The sequence below is a fragment of the Rhinopithecus bieti genome, unplaced genomic scaffold, assembly GCF_001698545.2.
Source record: "Rhinopithecus bieti isolate Rb0 unplaced genomic scaffold, ASM169854v2 scaffold_83003, whole genome shotgun sequence".
In the NCBI taxonomy this organism is placed as follows: domain Eukaryota; kingdom Metazoa; phylum Chordata; class Mammalia; order Primates; family Cercopithecidae; genus Rhinopithecus; species Rhinopithecus bieti.
In genome coordinates this window covers 268,564-282,243 of record NW_016830379.1, presented here as the reverse complement: position 1 = coordinate 282,243, position 13,680 = coordinate 268,564, and the positions used below count along the sequence as shown (strand labels likewise).

At 57.4% G+C, this 13,680-nt stretch overlaps 1 protein-coding gene across 1 annotated transcript in view; it reads right to left on the bottom strand.

Annotated features, from left to right (window-relative positions):
• Positions 1-11,598, bottom strand: part of AGAP2 (ArfGAP with GTPase domain, ankyrin repeat and PH domain 2) — a 15,067-nt gene extending 3,469 nt beyond the window's left edge. The window contains 23 exon segments of the mRNA XM_017865445.1: positions 5-62; positions 242-497; positions 628-850; positions 963-1,053; positions 1,222-1,370; positions 1,603-1,662; positions 2,933-3,019; positions 3,022-3,060; positions 3,792-3,911; positions 4,071-4,233; positions 4,646-4,750; positions 4,837-4,923; positions 5,095-5,253; positions 5,689-5,798; positions 6,109-6,243; positions 7,277-7,424; positions 7,570-7,655; positions 7,848-7,935; positions 8,686-8,744; positions 10,395-11,132; positions 11,135-11,350; positions 11,353-11,466; positions 11,574-11,598. Of these exon segments, the coding sequence (XP_017720934.1) occupies positions 5-62; positions 242-497; positions 628-850; positions 963-1,053; positions 1,222-1,370; positions 1,603-1,662; positions 2,933-3,019; positions 3,022-3,060; positions 3,792-3,911; positions 4,071-4,233; positions 4,646-4,750; positions 4,837-4,923; positions 5,095-5,253; positions 5,689-5,798; positions 6,109-6,243; positions 7,277-7,424; positions 7,570-7,655; positions 7,848-7,935; positions 8,686-8,744; positions 10,395-11,132; positions 11,135-11,350; positions 11,353-11,466; positions 11,574-11,598 (3,316 nt within the window).
• Between the last annotated feature and the right edge of the window lie 2,082 nt (positions 11,599-13,680).

The following is a 13,680-nucleotide window of genomic DNA, read 5'->3' as shown; positions in this document are numbered from 1 at the left end:
TGGCGGGCGTAGAACAGCGCCGTGCGGCCCTGGGCGTCACGGGCCGCCACGTCCGCGCCGTACTGGAGGGCGGAAACGGCCGCGTGACCGCGCGTCCCCAGGGAGCCCACACCCGGCACCGCCTCCCCCACATGGCCAAGCCTACTTCCGGGGTCCCTCTGTGAAGATCGGGCTTTCCCGCGCCAGGCGTTTTCCGAGATGAGGCCTCAAAGACTCCCTTTCCTCCCCCCAGCTGACGTACCCACAGCAGCAATTGCGTGATGACGACGTGGGCGAGCTCGGCAGCCAGGTGGAGTGGGGAGCGGAGTTGTGGGTCCTCTACGCTGGTGTCGAGCGGCCCGTGTCGCGCATGGGCCAAAAGCAGAAGAACGGTAGCCACGTCCTGGGCCTGCACGGCGGCCCACAGCTGGCGGCCCAGCGGCTCCTCCGTGGTGCTCAGCGGCGCCAGGAACAGCAGCTGCTCGTACTTGGCGCGAATCCACGACTCGCGCTCCTCCCTGCAAGACCAGGGATCAACTGAAAAGGCTCTAGGGACCCCCAGCCAGGACCTCTGCCCCTACCCAAGGGACCGTCTCAGGCTCGCACACCATCAGCAACCCTCCCCCCGCTCTGTTCCCTCACCCTTACCGCGAAGAATCCCGCGTGGGCTTGGCACGGCCTCGCGTGTCGCTTTCCCACACGTGGTTGGCCGTGTCGTTGCCAATAGCCGTCAGCACCAGGGTCAGCTCCCGTGGCCAGTCGTCCAAATCCAGCGAGCGGACGCGGGACAGGTGAGTGCCCAGGTTGCGGTGGATGCCAGAACACTCGATGCAGATGAGGGCGCCCAGGTTCAAGCTGGCCCACGTGGGGTCTGCGGACAGAGCGTAGAGGTCAGCTTCCAGCCGGGCAGCGCAGTCACCCCGGCATTCACTGCCTCCAGTGAAACACACTCCCTAGCCCCTCCGCTGCCTCCTGGCACTCACTGGGGGCCCCGCAGTCCACGCAGATTGAATTCCCCTTGGCGTTCCGGATCGCCTGGATGGCCACGGCCTCGCTTTGGCTGTCTGTGCGCAGCTGCAGAGAGGGTTTGGGTTGGCACTGATTCTGCCTCCAAGCCCCACCCCCTTCTCCTCAGACACCTCTGCTCTTCTCCCACACGACTTCGGCCGTGTAGTTGCCAATGGCCGTCAGCACCAGGGTCAGCTCCTGCGGTCAGTCCTCCACCCCACCTCAAACTCTTACCTTGACCTTGCTGCTCTCACAGCATTGTAGACTGGCTAGGATCTGACTCTCGATGGCCTGGACCCAGGCATCCCGCTCCTCAAAACTGGCTGCCTCAAAGTGCCACGTCTGACCCGTGCTGGACACGATCAGGAACTCAAAGTTTTCCTCTGAGTGGGGGATGGGATGGGGTCATTAAGGGACAGAGTTCAAGCAGGGGCTGCCTTCCCCAAGCCCGTCCTCCCTGATGTCCATCCCGAGCCCCTGGGAGTGGGGCAGTGGGGGTAGGGGAAGCAGAGGGTGGGGGGCAGCAGGAAGCCCGAGCACATGCAGGGGAAGGCGGGGGCACCCCCACCCTTCTGCACCCCAGCTGAGCGCCCCTCCCGGCTCCCCACTTGTTACCTGCTTTATAAATATTTCTTAAACTACCAAAGGATTTTAGTTTCCACATTTTGCGCTTGGCTGGTTTCCCGAAGCGAAGGAGATAGAGATAGAATGGAGAGCAGAACAGAGAAAGAGAGACCAAGAAAGGAGAAAAAGAGAGGTAGATGGAGAGATGGAGAGAGAGAGAGTGACAGAGTGCCAGAGACAAAGCAGGACAGACAGATGGGGAGAGAAAGCAGAACTAAAGTCAGTGGCCCCAGAGCAGAGTGGAGCAGAAGCCAAGAGCCATGAGAGTAGGCAGATCTGGAACCTGGGTCTGATCACCCGGCAGAGAGCAGGGGCAGCAGGGATGGGTTATCAAGACCAGCGAGGAGCTGGGCCTCTGGGAGGAGAAGGGAGGGTCAGGATCTGAGTGAACACGGGGGAAGAGGGAAGAAGCTGGGGCGCAGAGCTGAGATGAGAGGGCCCTGGGGCTGGTGGTGGTGGGGGTGTGGGGAATCACTGAGGGACAAGAATGGGGATCACTATGGTCAAGGGCTGTTGGGGAGCACTTGGCAATAGAAAGTTATTCAGAGAAGACTGCGTGCGGTGGCTCACGCCTGTAATCCCCACCACCTGTAATCCCAGGACTTTGGGAGGCTGAGGCGGGCGGATCACGAGGTCAGGAGATCGAGACCATCCTGGCTAACACAGTGAAACCCCATTTCTACTAAAAAATACAAAAAAATTAGCCAGGCGTGGTGGCGAGCACCTGTAGTCCCAGCTACTTGGAAGGCTGAGGCAGGGAAATGGCGTGAACCCCGGAGATGGAGATTGCAGCGAACCGAGATCACGCCACTGTACTCCAGCCTGGGTGACAGAGCGAGACTCCGTCTCAGAAAAAAAAAAAGAAAGGAAAGAAAAGAAAAAAGAAAAAAAAAGAAAGTAAGTTATCGGGAGAAGGGACTGGGTGGTCACAGAATCCAGGATTTGGGAAATCAGTGGGAGATGCAGAGATCAGGGGCTGAGTCACTGGGGATGGGTGGGGGGCTTCTGGGTGCAGGGGCTGGGGTGGTAAGTGGAGTTGAGGGAAGGAAGAGGAACTAGAACATCCTTAGGAGAGGGAGCAGGAGCTATAGACATGGACGTCATTGAGAATAGGGGCTGGGGAAAGGAATTGGCTGGGGAACAAGGAAAGAAGGACGGGGCTGGGGGATGTCCACCCACTCTTTCACTAAGTTGTGTGCAGTGGTAATGGTTGTCAAGCACTCAGCTCAGGCACTTCCTCCTGCTGCAGGAGTTAGCCCGGGGAGCTGATGTTGGGGATGAGGGTTCTGGGTGGGAGTGGAAGTGCCTGCCAGAGCCTCACCTTCAGCCTGCCCAGTCGAGCCTTCAGTCTTGGATGGTGTTGTCAATTTTTTCCTCCTCTGTTTCTTCACCATGGGAGAAGGAGGGGTTCTCGACTCAGGGGGCTCAGGTCTCCAGATGGGGTACAGTCTTAGGGAGGAAGACACAGCTGCCTCAATAGCCCCCTCCACATATTTCCTGATTTCTTGATAGCCTGTCTCATTCCCTGAACTACTTTGGCATTTTAGGGCACCCCTCCTCAACTGTTCCTCTCCAGGAGTTCCCCCTTGATCATTCCTGGGGAGGCAGGCAGATGAGAGGTTTAGAGTCAGACCTGCACTCAGATCCTGGTTCTACCACTTACTTACTGGCTTTAAGACCTTGAGCAAGGCACTTAATCTTCTGAGCCTCAGTTTCTTTATCTCTGAAATAAGAATAATAATCTTGACCTGACAAAACTGTTGTGAGGATCATCTGTTTACAATGTGTCATTTGCATACTATATATATATATTTTCAAACATGTCAAACATGGCTGACTATGTACTAGACAATATTCTCAGTTTGTTTAAACCTCATAGCAACCCTCTGAGGTAGAAACTATTATTTCCACGTTACAGATGAGGAAACTGAGGCATGGAGAGGTCAAGTAACTTGCCCATGTGGCAAGCCAGGATTCAAGCTCAGGCAGTTGACGTTAGAGTCCACTTGTCTTAACCATTATGATAGACATGGTATGACTGAGCTTGGTGTTCACGTGTGGGGCTCCATGTGTTCACTCATGCATTTATTCCAACCTCCAAACCTTCACCCCAAATTCATTTCCCACACCCACCCTATTTGGGTGTAGAAGACAACGGATGGAATTTCATCCCCACTGACCTGTGCTGAGGGCTCGGGCCAAATTCCTGTCTGGCTTCAGCAGGTGCTTGGATGTCTGATCTGGTGGTGGCTGCAGGGAACTAGGGCTGGGGCTGGGGCTTGGCATGGGAGTAGTGACTTCTGTCAGAAAAAGATGAAACCTCTGGCCCCATTCCTTACATGGTCCCTCTTTATCACCCAGCTTCCTACTCGCCCAGTGCCAGCCCTCAATTCCCTCTTACTCCTCCTTTTCCCCAGCCCTGGCCTCTCTCCTGCTCCTATGTCATAAGCCCTACTCACCCGGGCCTTCGCCCATCTGGACAGTGCTCATGTCCTTGACCAGTCCGTTGATGCTGGCTGAGGGGCCAAACGCAGAGATGGCCCTCGGGGGCCGCTTGCCCGGGACTTTGACTGTTGTTCGCAGCAAGTCCATCTCCTTGCCGTGAGTACTGTGGATGTAATCCTGGAGGGGTACAGGGCCGAGAGTGTAGGGAAGGTTGGGGTCCTTGGTATGCTGGAAAGTGGTTAATATGTTACAGAATAGAGAGGGACTGGAGAGGGGGCCTTGGGGGCCAAATGGGTTGTGATGAGCATCTAGGGGATGGGCCCATCAGACTTGATCCAGCATTGTCTCCTCCAGGAAGCATTCCCTTCCTGGGTGCTCTCCCACTAGACTACAAGTTCCTGGGGCAATGCATTTACCTTTACATTCCTGGCATGGGCACATGGCAGGCTCTTAACACATGCCTGCTAAACTTAAGTGAACAGGACTAGCACTTCCTAGAAATGACGTTAGTGCTTTGTCAGAGGCACAGACAGGTAGAGCTTGAGGGAAATCCAAAGCTGGCCAGTGTGGCCCAGTTTCTGCCACTCACGTTAATGCTGGGGTGGTAGAGTAGAAAGCCATTACTGGACAGGGTTACATATTTCTTCTTCCATTCTTTGTTCAAGGAATTGCCACTTCGTTTTAGTAGGAAGCTCTGGAGAAAGTGAAAAGACACATGGGGGGAAAAAAGCCAACTAAGACCAGCTGCCCCTAGCCTGCCCCAGCCCCTGGACCACTCACCTGTTTGATGGGGATGGCTCGTCCACTCCCTGTTGTCTCTCCCCGACTATCCAAGCTCCGTTTCTCGGAGTCACTACCCCGACGATTCTGGAATGGTTATTGGAATCAGTTTAAGGAGGGGAGGGATAGAGGGATACACTGATGTGAGGATAAGGAAGACAGATGAAGAAGGGCCCAACAGAGGAGTCTAGGGACTAGGGAAGATGGGCAGGTCATGGGGGACAGGAGGATGAGGGTCAGCATGTCCATGTCCAATACCGCAAAAAGGCTGGTCCTACGCTTGGCTGCCCGGTGCAGGGACCCTGGGGTGCTCAATCCAGCCACTGCAGCTGCCTCGGCTCGGAGCTCCCGGTGACCAACATTCGGTGAGGATGGGAGAGAAGAAGAGTAGTCGCTAGTGTGGCCCCCGTTACTAGCCTGGGAGCATATGGAAGAGTCAGCAGAGCTGAGATGCCCCCTACCCTACCAAGCTACACTCATATCTAGTTACGGGGAATTTGAGACATTCCTTGATCACCTCACCATTTATTTATATTGTCATTAATAATTTTTAAAATCCTCACTAACATTGTGACAGTGCTTTAAATGTTGCAAAGGTTGAATCACAAGTATTATGTCATACAATCTTCCTGATAGCCTTGGGAGGTTAGGTGAGTTGCTTAAGGACACTGCAAATGATGTCTCAAATCTGGTTGACTTCCAGTCCAATGCACTTTCTGCCAATAGTTTCATTGCCATTTCCATCTGTTTCCCCACTCCCTGAAGCTCCTTGGGTACTCTGTACCTGTCCTAGGATCCCCAGCCCTTCTGCATCTTACCAGCCCATCTGCAGACTCTGAAACCCCAACTCACCTGGCCAGCTACCGGAGTGGATGCAGCTGAGTGGCTTGGGGAGCTGGGCAGGGACTTGCAGGCAGCCAGAAGCTGTTGCTGCTTGCGCAAGGTCACCACCTTCTGGGCCACTGAGGGGAGTTGAGGGAAGGAGGTGTGAGCAGGCCAGATACCCAAGACCACCCTTCCATGCCCAGCTTTGATAAATCCCCAGTAGACAACACAGGACCCAACTTCCTTGTCACTGTGGCTTCCATGCCACCTGTGGCCTTGCCAGCTCCTCCAGCCCAGAAAGACCTTGTGACTATTAAGCAAACCTCTGGCCTCCCCGATCTCTCCTCCTTCCCACAAAGGCTAATTTCCTGTCAGTCACAGAGAGAGGCCTGGATGCCAGGCCCCTTGCTCTGGCTTCCCACATATACTGGAGATCACCACACTCACCCTCCTGGAAGACCCGATCCACATTAAGCCCATAGGTTGCACAGGTCTCATAGTAGCTGCAGCGTTTCATGTCCGCACACAGAGCTCTGGCACGAGCATCTCCCACCACCCGAGGGGAGGAAGCACTGATCCTGTCTGATGGGATAGGAAAGGGGCAGGATTGAAGAAGGAGCCCCGCCTTGTTCGATTTTTCACGATTCCCTTATCCCTGTGCTGGGCCCTCAGGCTGGGCCCACTGGGGATGGGGTGTGAGAGATCATCTTTTCTGTGACCAGGTGGAATGAGAGTACATAAGCCCTTTCTGAGTACTGGGCCCAGTTCACACACCTAGCTGTGTATGAAGAGGATGGGTGAGCTGTGTGTGTGTGTGTGTGTGTCCTCAAAGAATACTGAGTGGTGCTTCCTGACAAGGGCTACACAGCTGAGACCCAGGTGCGAGCAATAATCACCCTGCCCTGCAAATCCATCGAAACCTGAACTGGTGGGAGGACACCAGCTTGTGAACTAGGTTGGGTACCCATGGGTCATGGCTGGACTGCCCACTCTGCAGCAAGAAACCAGGAGGCAAGCAACAGGTGGAAGCAGGCACCAGCAGAACAGGCATCCAGACCAAGTCCCACCAGCTCGACACAAGGGAGTGCTGGAAAAGCATTTCCTGGCCCTGGCAGAGTCTGGGAGCCTCTGAGTCACTTCTTTGAGAGTTAAAAGGTTTTCTGCTCTCTTCTTTTCATCATTTCCTTTGTGTTTTCACTTTGTTTTTGGATAAGTTCCTTTAAAAGGTGCCAGTCTGATCCAGCTGTTGCAAAAAGGAAGACGGAAAAGGTTTCCCATCCACACTAGGACTTGAGATTTTCTGTGTCTTGTGATGGTGGCACCGGGAAATGGCAATGTCAGAACACAAGGTAGGTGACATTTCAGGAGAGGCAAGGAGATGGCTACTATAGCTGTCCTTTCTTCCCTGGAGATTCCCTTTTCTCTGCTCAGACCTTGGGAAGTTATTGTTTGGTTTCATGACTCCCTTATTTGGAGACCAGGCTCCCTCCAGAAGAGTACTGTAATCCAAGTGGCCGTTTCCACACCTTACCAAGCTCTCGCCCATGTTGAGCAATATCCCAGTAGCCTCCTCAGGGCCTCCCTTGAAAGCAGTGCTTTCCTAACCCCTCCTTACCTTGTGTCCCCACCAGTGCCAAGGCCAGGCCTCCTCGTCCCTCCCCACGAAGGGAACTCAGCTGCCCATGGAGACAGCTCACAGCCTGGAAACTGTTCTCATCCTCCAGGCTGAAGACGAAGATCACAGCATCTGCCCAGCCTGAGAACTTGCGGGGAGTGAGGGAGCAAATGGAAAGTCAGGCAGGTCTACTCTTCTGGACCCAATCCAGATGGAGACCTGGGAAACCAGAGCCCTCTTCCTTGGCCAGTGCTGACCCCAGCCAGCCTGTCCCCCACCACCTCCACCCTCACCTTGGCATCAGGTGCCCCAGCTTCCTCTCGGATTAGCACCAGATGTGTCTGCCCATCCACCAACATCTCTTTCTTGTACTGCTCACCTGTACAGAAGAGTTGGAAAGGGTAATAGGTCAGAGGTGACAGGTCACCAAACCTCCCCATGCTCCCAGTGCTTTTGCTATTATGGCCTCATCCTCCCCCCTCTCCCCGGTCTCCATACCTGCCTAATCATTGATCTCACTCCTGGATCCCTAACCCCAATCGTTAGCTTACTATGGCTCTTGAGAACTCACTCTCTGTCTTCTCCAGCACCTGGTATGAACCGGTCAGGAATCGGTGGATGAGCGATGACTTCCCACTCCTGGCGTCGCCCAGCACACCCTGAGGGCAAGGATGTGGAGCAGAAATTGTGGGATGTAAGAGAAGGCAGGATGCGTGGGTCTGGACACTCCAGAAAACCCAGAGAGATAAATCATCCAAGCAGGCCCTACAGCGCCTGGATGACAGTCATTCCAGAAAGAGCAGCTGGGAGGATCAGAGCAGCTGGGGGGATCGGAGCAGTTGGGAGTATCAGAGCAGCTGGGGGGATCGGAGCAGTTGGGAGGATCAGGGCATGAGTGTGGTAAGAAATGATCCCAAGCTCAAAGTGGAGCACAAGCTGAAGAATGTCAGCAATTCAGTACGTTTTTTCGTGTGTGTTGGGTTGTTTAGAAAACAAACTAGACGTGTGTGTGTGTGTGTGTCTGTGTGTGTGTGTTTGTAGCATGTCACAGCTCTAGGCACTAGTTGGAAAACTTTACCCAATTCTAGGCAACACAACATGAAGGCCAAAGGGCAGATGCCAGAAGTGAGAAGCCTGGAGGAGGACCATGAACAAACAGGAAAAAGGGGATGGCTGTGTAAAGACTAGAGAGGAAAAACTTGTGAGGAAGATGTAGCAAATTCCCAGGTTGGTGCTATGAAGGTAGACTCTCAGAAGAACTGGAAAATGATTCCCTATTCTGAGAGAGAGAGAGAGAGAGAGAGAGAGAGAGAGAGAGAGAGAGAAAAGGAGAGGTGAAGGGAGAGAGCTGAGAGTGCAGTGGGTGGGAAGTCAGCCTTCCCTATAGGCAAGGGGACTGGGATACCTACCAGGCGCAGTTCAGGAATGGAGCGGCTCAAAGTCCATTCCTGGCTATTGATCACAGCCTCTGTAATGGGAGAAGGGCAGTAAGAGGGGAGGCTCCTGGCTCAGGAGGACCCCCAACACTGAGCCACCCCTCCTCCCTCTGCAGCTTTCCAAACCCCCTGAACCCTGCCTGCACTGGAGAGGTGTGTGGTACAGACAGGTTTGAGGGTGGTCCCCAGGCCTCCCATCCCAGCCGCTCTCCCCCAGCTGTTGCTGCCGCTCAGTGGTTGCTTAGCAACGGAGCTAGCAAGACAAAAATACTTCAGTTGGCATCTCCCTTAAAGCACATCCCCAAACGCGGGTCCCGGCCCCAGACAGGGAGACCAGGGCTCTGACAGTGGCAGGTTCTTCCCTCTGGAAAAAGAATAGAAGAGGAGCTCCTCCCTAACCCAATGGTTCCGAGGGCAGACCCTGAAAGGAGGTGCTGAAACACAGAAGAGAGTGTGTCTTCCCCAACCTCCATTCCACAGAACAGAAACTGAGGTGAGGGGTTTCCCTCCCCTTCTTCAAGGTCAATGGCACCGTGGCCCTGTACCCCTCCCCACAACCCAAGGGAAAGAGCTAGGATTTTCCTGTGCCTCCATCTCCCACACCCTCCCCACAAACGCCCTCCAAAAGAACTGTGGGGAAGGGCTCCATCGCCTGGCCAAGAGAAGTCACAGGCCTGGGAAGGATGCTCCTTCCGCCCGCCGGGTCCAGCCCCCGCGCCTGACACCAGCCGGACGTTCCCGGGGCGCCGCAGCTGCGGCGGGAACTCTGGGATCCGGAGCCATCTGCTCCCACCCGCTCTGGAGCCAAACCCCGGGGGCCGCCTCCGCTCCCGGACCCGCCTCCTCTCCCGGGAGTGTGAGCCGAACCAAGAGTCTCCTGCTTATCTCCTCCAGTAAGAAAATAGTAATAATAATAGACACCCTGCCCCCGTAAAAAACACTACCTTCCCCGTACCGCCTCCCAAGTCTCCCAGGGTACGGATTGCCTTTGCAGCAGTTCCGCTCCCACTGACTCACTCCGGGGTCAGCCCCGGGTGGGTTTCAGTGCGGCTCTGGGGAGGGGGCTGGCAATGGGAGAAGTGAGGCTTCCTATCCGCCCCCCTCACTTCACATTTAAATATTATGCACGTCCCAGCCCCCGCACACTCGCGTACCGCTCAATCCGCCTTCACCGCACGGAAAACATCACTAGCCTGCTCTCAGCCCAGGGGACGACTGGTCCCTGGCTAGAAGCTGCCTGCAAGGTCACTGTCATGCCACCTGCCCCAAGTGCTCAGGGGAAACTGAGGCTTCCTCATCCCCTTCACCTTCAACGTCCCTCTAATTACGGCAAATCCCCGTTTCCATGCTCCCAGAGTTCAGCTGAGGCTGGAAGTGGGGTCCTGGGCTTCTCTGGGAGCAATTTTCTAGTCGCTCTGACCAAGGACATTATTTTCCCAGAAAGCTCTGAGGCTCTCTTAGTCCCTCCGAAATCAAGTCATTTCTCATGTCGCACAATGTAGCTACTCACCCCGCTTCAGGACTCCTATTCTTTGCCCCAATCCTTGGCAGAGGAGTGAGCTTGGTTCATCCGCCCACCCCAGAGTAAAGCTTCCCTAGTCTCCTGCACCTCGCTCCTCCACCCCAAGCTGAGCATTCCAGGTACCCTTCCCTTCGTGTTCTCAAGCCCTGACTCAACTCACTAGGGGAAGCGCGGAGCTCGGCGCCCAGCAGCTCCCTGGACCCGCTGCCAGAAGACAGGCTGGGGGGTCCGGGAAGGGGCCCGGAGCCAGGAGGCCCTCCTGTGCTCTTGGTGAAGATGCCGCTGATAAACTTGAGCATCTTGCGATCACGAGTGGACGCTCGGCCCCCCTCCCGGCCCCGTTTCAGCCCTGGAGCTGGAGGCTCCAGAGTGATTGGAGGTGCAGGCCCAGGGGGCTGCGCGGAAGCGGCGGTGACAGCAGCGGCTGGAGTCGGAGTTGGTGGGAGGGTTAGCGGAGGAGGAGAACCGGCAGGCTGTCCCGGATGCAAGTCACTGTTGTCCAAGGTCTTACTCTTGCCTTTCCGAGGAGACAACTTCCCTCGGGCTCCGGCCCCAGCCCCAACCCCACCAGAGGTCGCAGCTGTAGCGCCCCCTCCCTCGGCGGCGGCGGCGGCGGTGGCGGCGGCAGAGGCAGAAGCTCCAGTCCCTGCGCTGCTCTTTGACCCCTTGACCCTGGGCTTGCCCTCGCTTTCGGGCCATGACAGGCGGCTACCCGCGCCCTTGCCCCCGCTGGCTTTGGCTCCACTCGTGGTCACGGTTTTGCAAGGCTTGGGAGCCGGCGGAGGAGGCGCCACCTTGAGCCTCCGGCTGCCGGTGCCAGGGTGCGGAGAGGATGAGCCAGGGACGCCGCCGCCCGCCCGGCCTTCGGGCTCCGGGCCGCCCCAGCTCGGGCTGGAGGGGGCCGCCGGGAGGAGGTGGCGCCCCCAGGCTTGGGGTCGGGGCTCAGCCCCCGGAGAGCGGGGTCCCGGAGGAGCGAGCCCAGAGGGGAGCGGCGGCCGAGAGCGGGGGAGACTGGGCGGCCGGACTGGCGGCCGGGCAGGCTGGGGGCTCGCGCCCCGGTGCCCGCGCTGCCTGTGCTGATCCAGCGCATCCTGCCGTGGGAGACGTTCGTATGCGCTTCTTGCCCGGCTCCTCCGCGCCTCGGGGCTGCAGGATCAGTTCCTCGGAGCTCGGCACCGGCGGGCCGGCCGCGGCGCAGACGGAGAAGAGCGGCGGCGAGGCACCGACTCGAGCTTACCAGGGTCAGCGAGATGAGGTAGTCGTTGTCCGGCGCTGAGCGCGCCCGCCCCGGCTCTGGGGCCGGAGACCCCCGAGCTGGGGAGGGGGGGATCCCCCGAACGGTCTGCCTCAGGGGGGCCCGCCATGGGGCGCCTGCTCCGCTGCCCCCAGCCCCTGGACGCCCGCCTGAGCCCCCGCCCGGTCCAGACTGTCCGCCACGCCGCCGTCCAGCCGCCATCCGCTTGCGCCCTCCGCCATCACATGGGGCGCCCTCCCCATGCCTCCCCGCCCTTGCCACCCACCCTCCTTGGAGCCCTGGGGACTTGGTGTCTGCTCAGGGAGGCGCCGACGTCCACCACCGGCCTGGTGGGGCGCTGAGATGGGTGGGGGAGAGGACAGTAGTGGGGCAAATGGGGAGAGGAAAAAGGGGCAGAAAAGGGGACCGGAGGCTAGGGGAAAAGAACCAGTGCGGGGGAGGCAGGAGCGGGGAATTGGGACTCAAGGGACAGGGGCCGCGGATGCGATCGGAGAGAGGGTCTTGAGGAGGGTGGGAAGCTAGTGGGGCTGGCCGTGCGGGGGATTCGCAGGGGCGCGGGGAGGATGCTGGGGATGGAGATACAGGAGGCGGCGGGGGAGGAAAGAGGGAACGGGAGGTGGGTGGGAACCCACGGGTCTGGGGTCTGGGAGGGGAGGGGCGTGAGATCCGGGCGAAGAGTCCGGGGGCCTCGCCCGGGTTCGGCTTGGTCCGGATGCGCGCTGTGTCCGGGCGCTCCCCTCACATTGAGGAGGAGGCGGCCCCCAGGCCCCCCCACCCTATCTCCCCCCCACCTTTTCTCCACCAGCACCGATGTCTGCGAGGGCGGTGCAAAATCCAGGACTGGATTTCTCTCCCAAATCCTGGGCTGGATTTCCTGGGACTTGGACTCACCTCCTCCAACAACCTAGCCCCTTCCTCTCGCACACCAAGGTTAGGAAGCGCGACTGCGAGCTATGGCATTTAGGGATAAGGGTGAAAATCGATCTATTGGGTGAACAGGCCGCGGTGAACAGAGCAAACCCAGGGTCACTGTCAATTCTGGGGAAGCTGAAGTGGGAAAGCGGGGCCCTGAAATCCCTTCCCCAGGATCTCGTCTCCCCCAGGTACCTGGACGCGTTCCCTTTCTCATGACCCAACTCCCTTTCCCACTCACACCCCCACACTTAATACTTTGATGGGGCCAAGACTTGAGCTCGACTGTCCCAAAGTGAACTTGGAAAATGTTCCCCAGGGATGGGGACAAACTTAGCAGGGTAGGAGAGAGGGGAGAGATCTGAGCGCTGGAGAAGCCCAGGCCACAGGGTAAGTCAAAGGCTCCAGCTCTAGGAGGAGGGAGAAGGATGTGTCTTAGACTGATACCCCCCCCATGCCAAAATGCATCCAGTCTCCATAGCAACCGTAGCTCCAAGAGTGCCTCAGAAACAGCGGGCAGAAGCAGAGAGGGATCCGTGTGTATGGTGGGTGGGAGACCAACCGGGGGATGATGAATTAGTGGAGGCACTGCCCTCAAACCTGGTTACTCAAAGGTGGGGGATTTCACTCCCCAAGTATAAGGACCCTTCAGTTGAGGCAGTGACAGCCAGCCTCTTCAGAGTTCCCTTTCAGTCTCCTGAGGTTTGCTGAGTGGGATTCTTACGGAAGGTTAAAGAGGAGGCAGATGAGTGAATGGAAACGGTCTGCTCCTTGTCCCCCACACCTCTAGGGGTCTTGGAGTTCAAGGCTGTCTATCCTCCAGCCAGGTGAGAATCCTGAAGTGGTTAAGCCAAAGTGGAAAAGTGGTTGAGACCCCTTGGCGGTGGGGTAAGATGAGGGAAGGAAGTTCTCTCTGCAGCCTTGGAGACCCCTTCCCGGGACTTGGGGAGTCACAGCGGTCCCCTGATTTGGCATCCCACCCTCCTGACGCAGCTGAGACTATAATAAGTGCTGCCGTGGGCGGCTCTTGGAGGCAGGAGCCCGCAGCGTGCTCGGCCTGGTGGGGGGCTGAGGGTGGGGGGGGGGCTGAGCCAGGATGCCACGAGCCCTTTGTTCTCCCAGAGGCCTGTACCCAATCCCTCCAGTGTTCTGTCCTGGGGCTCAGCAGCTTCTCCCTCCCTCCCTACAGAACCAGGATGATACCATCCCCAGGACAGGAGACCCTTCAGTAGTGTTTTTTGATGGAGATGGTGAAGGAGAATTGTTGGCTCTGGCTTAA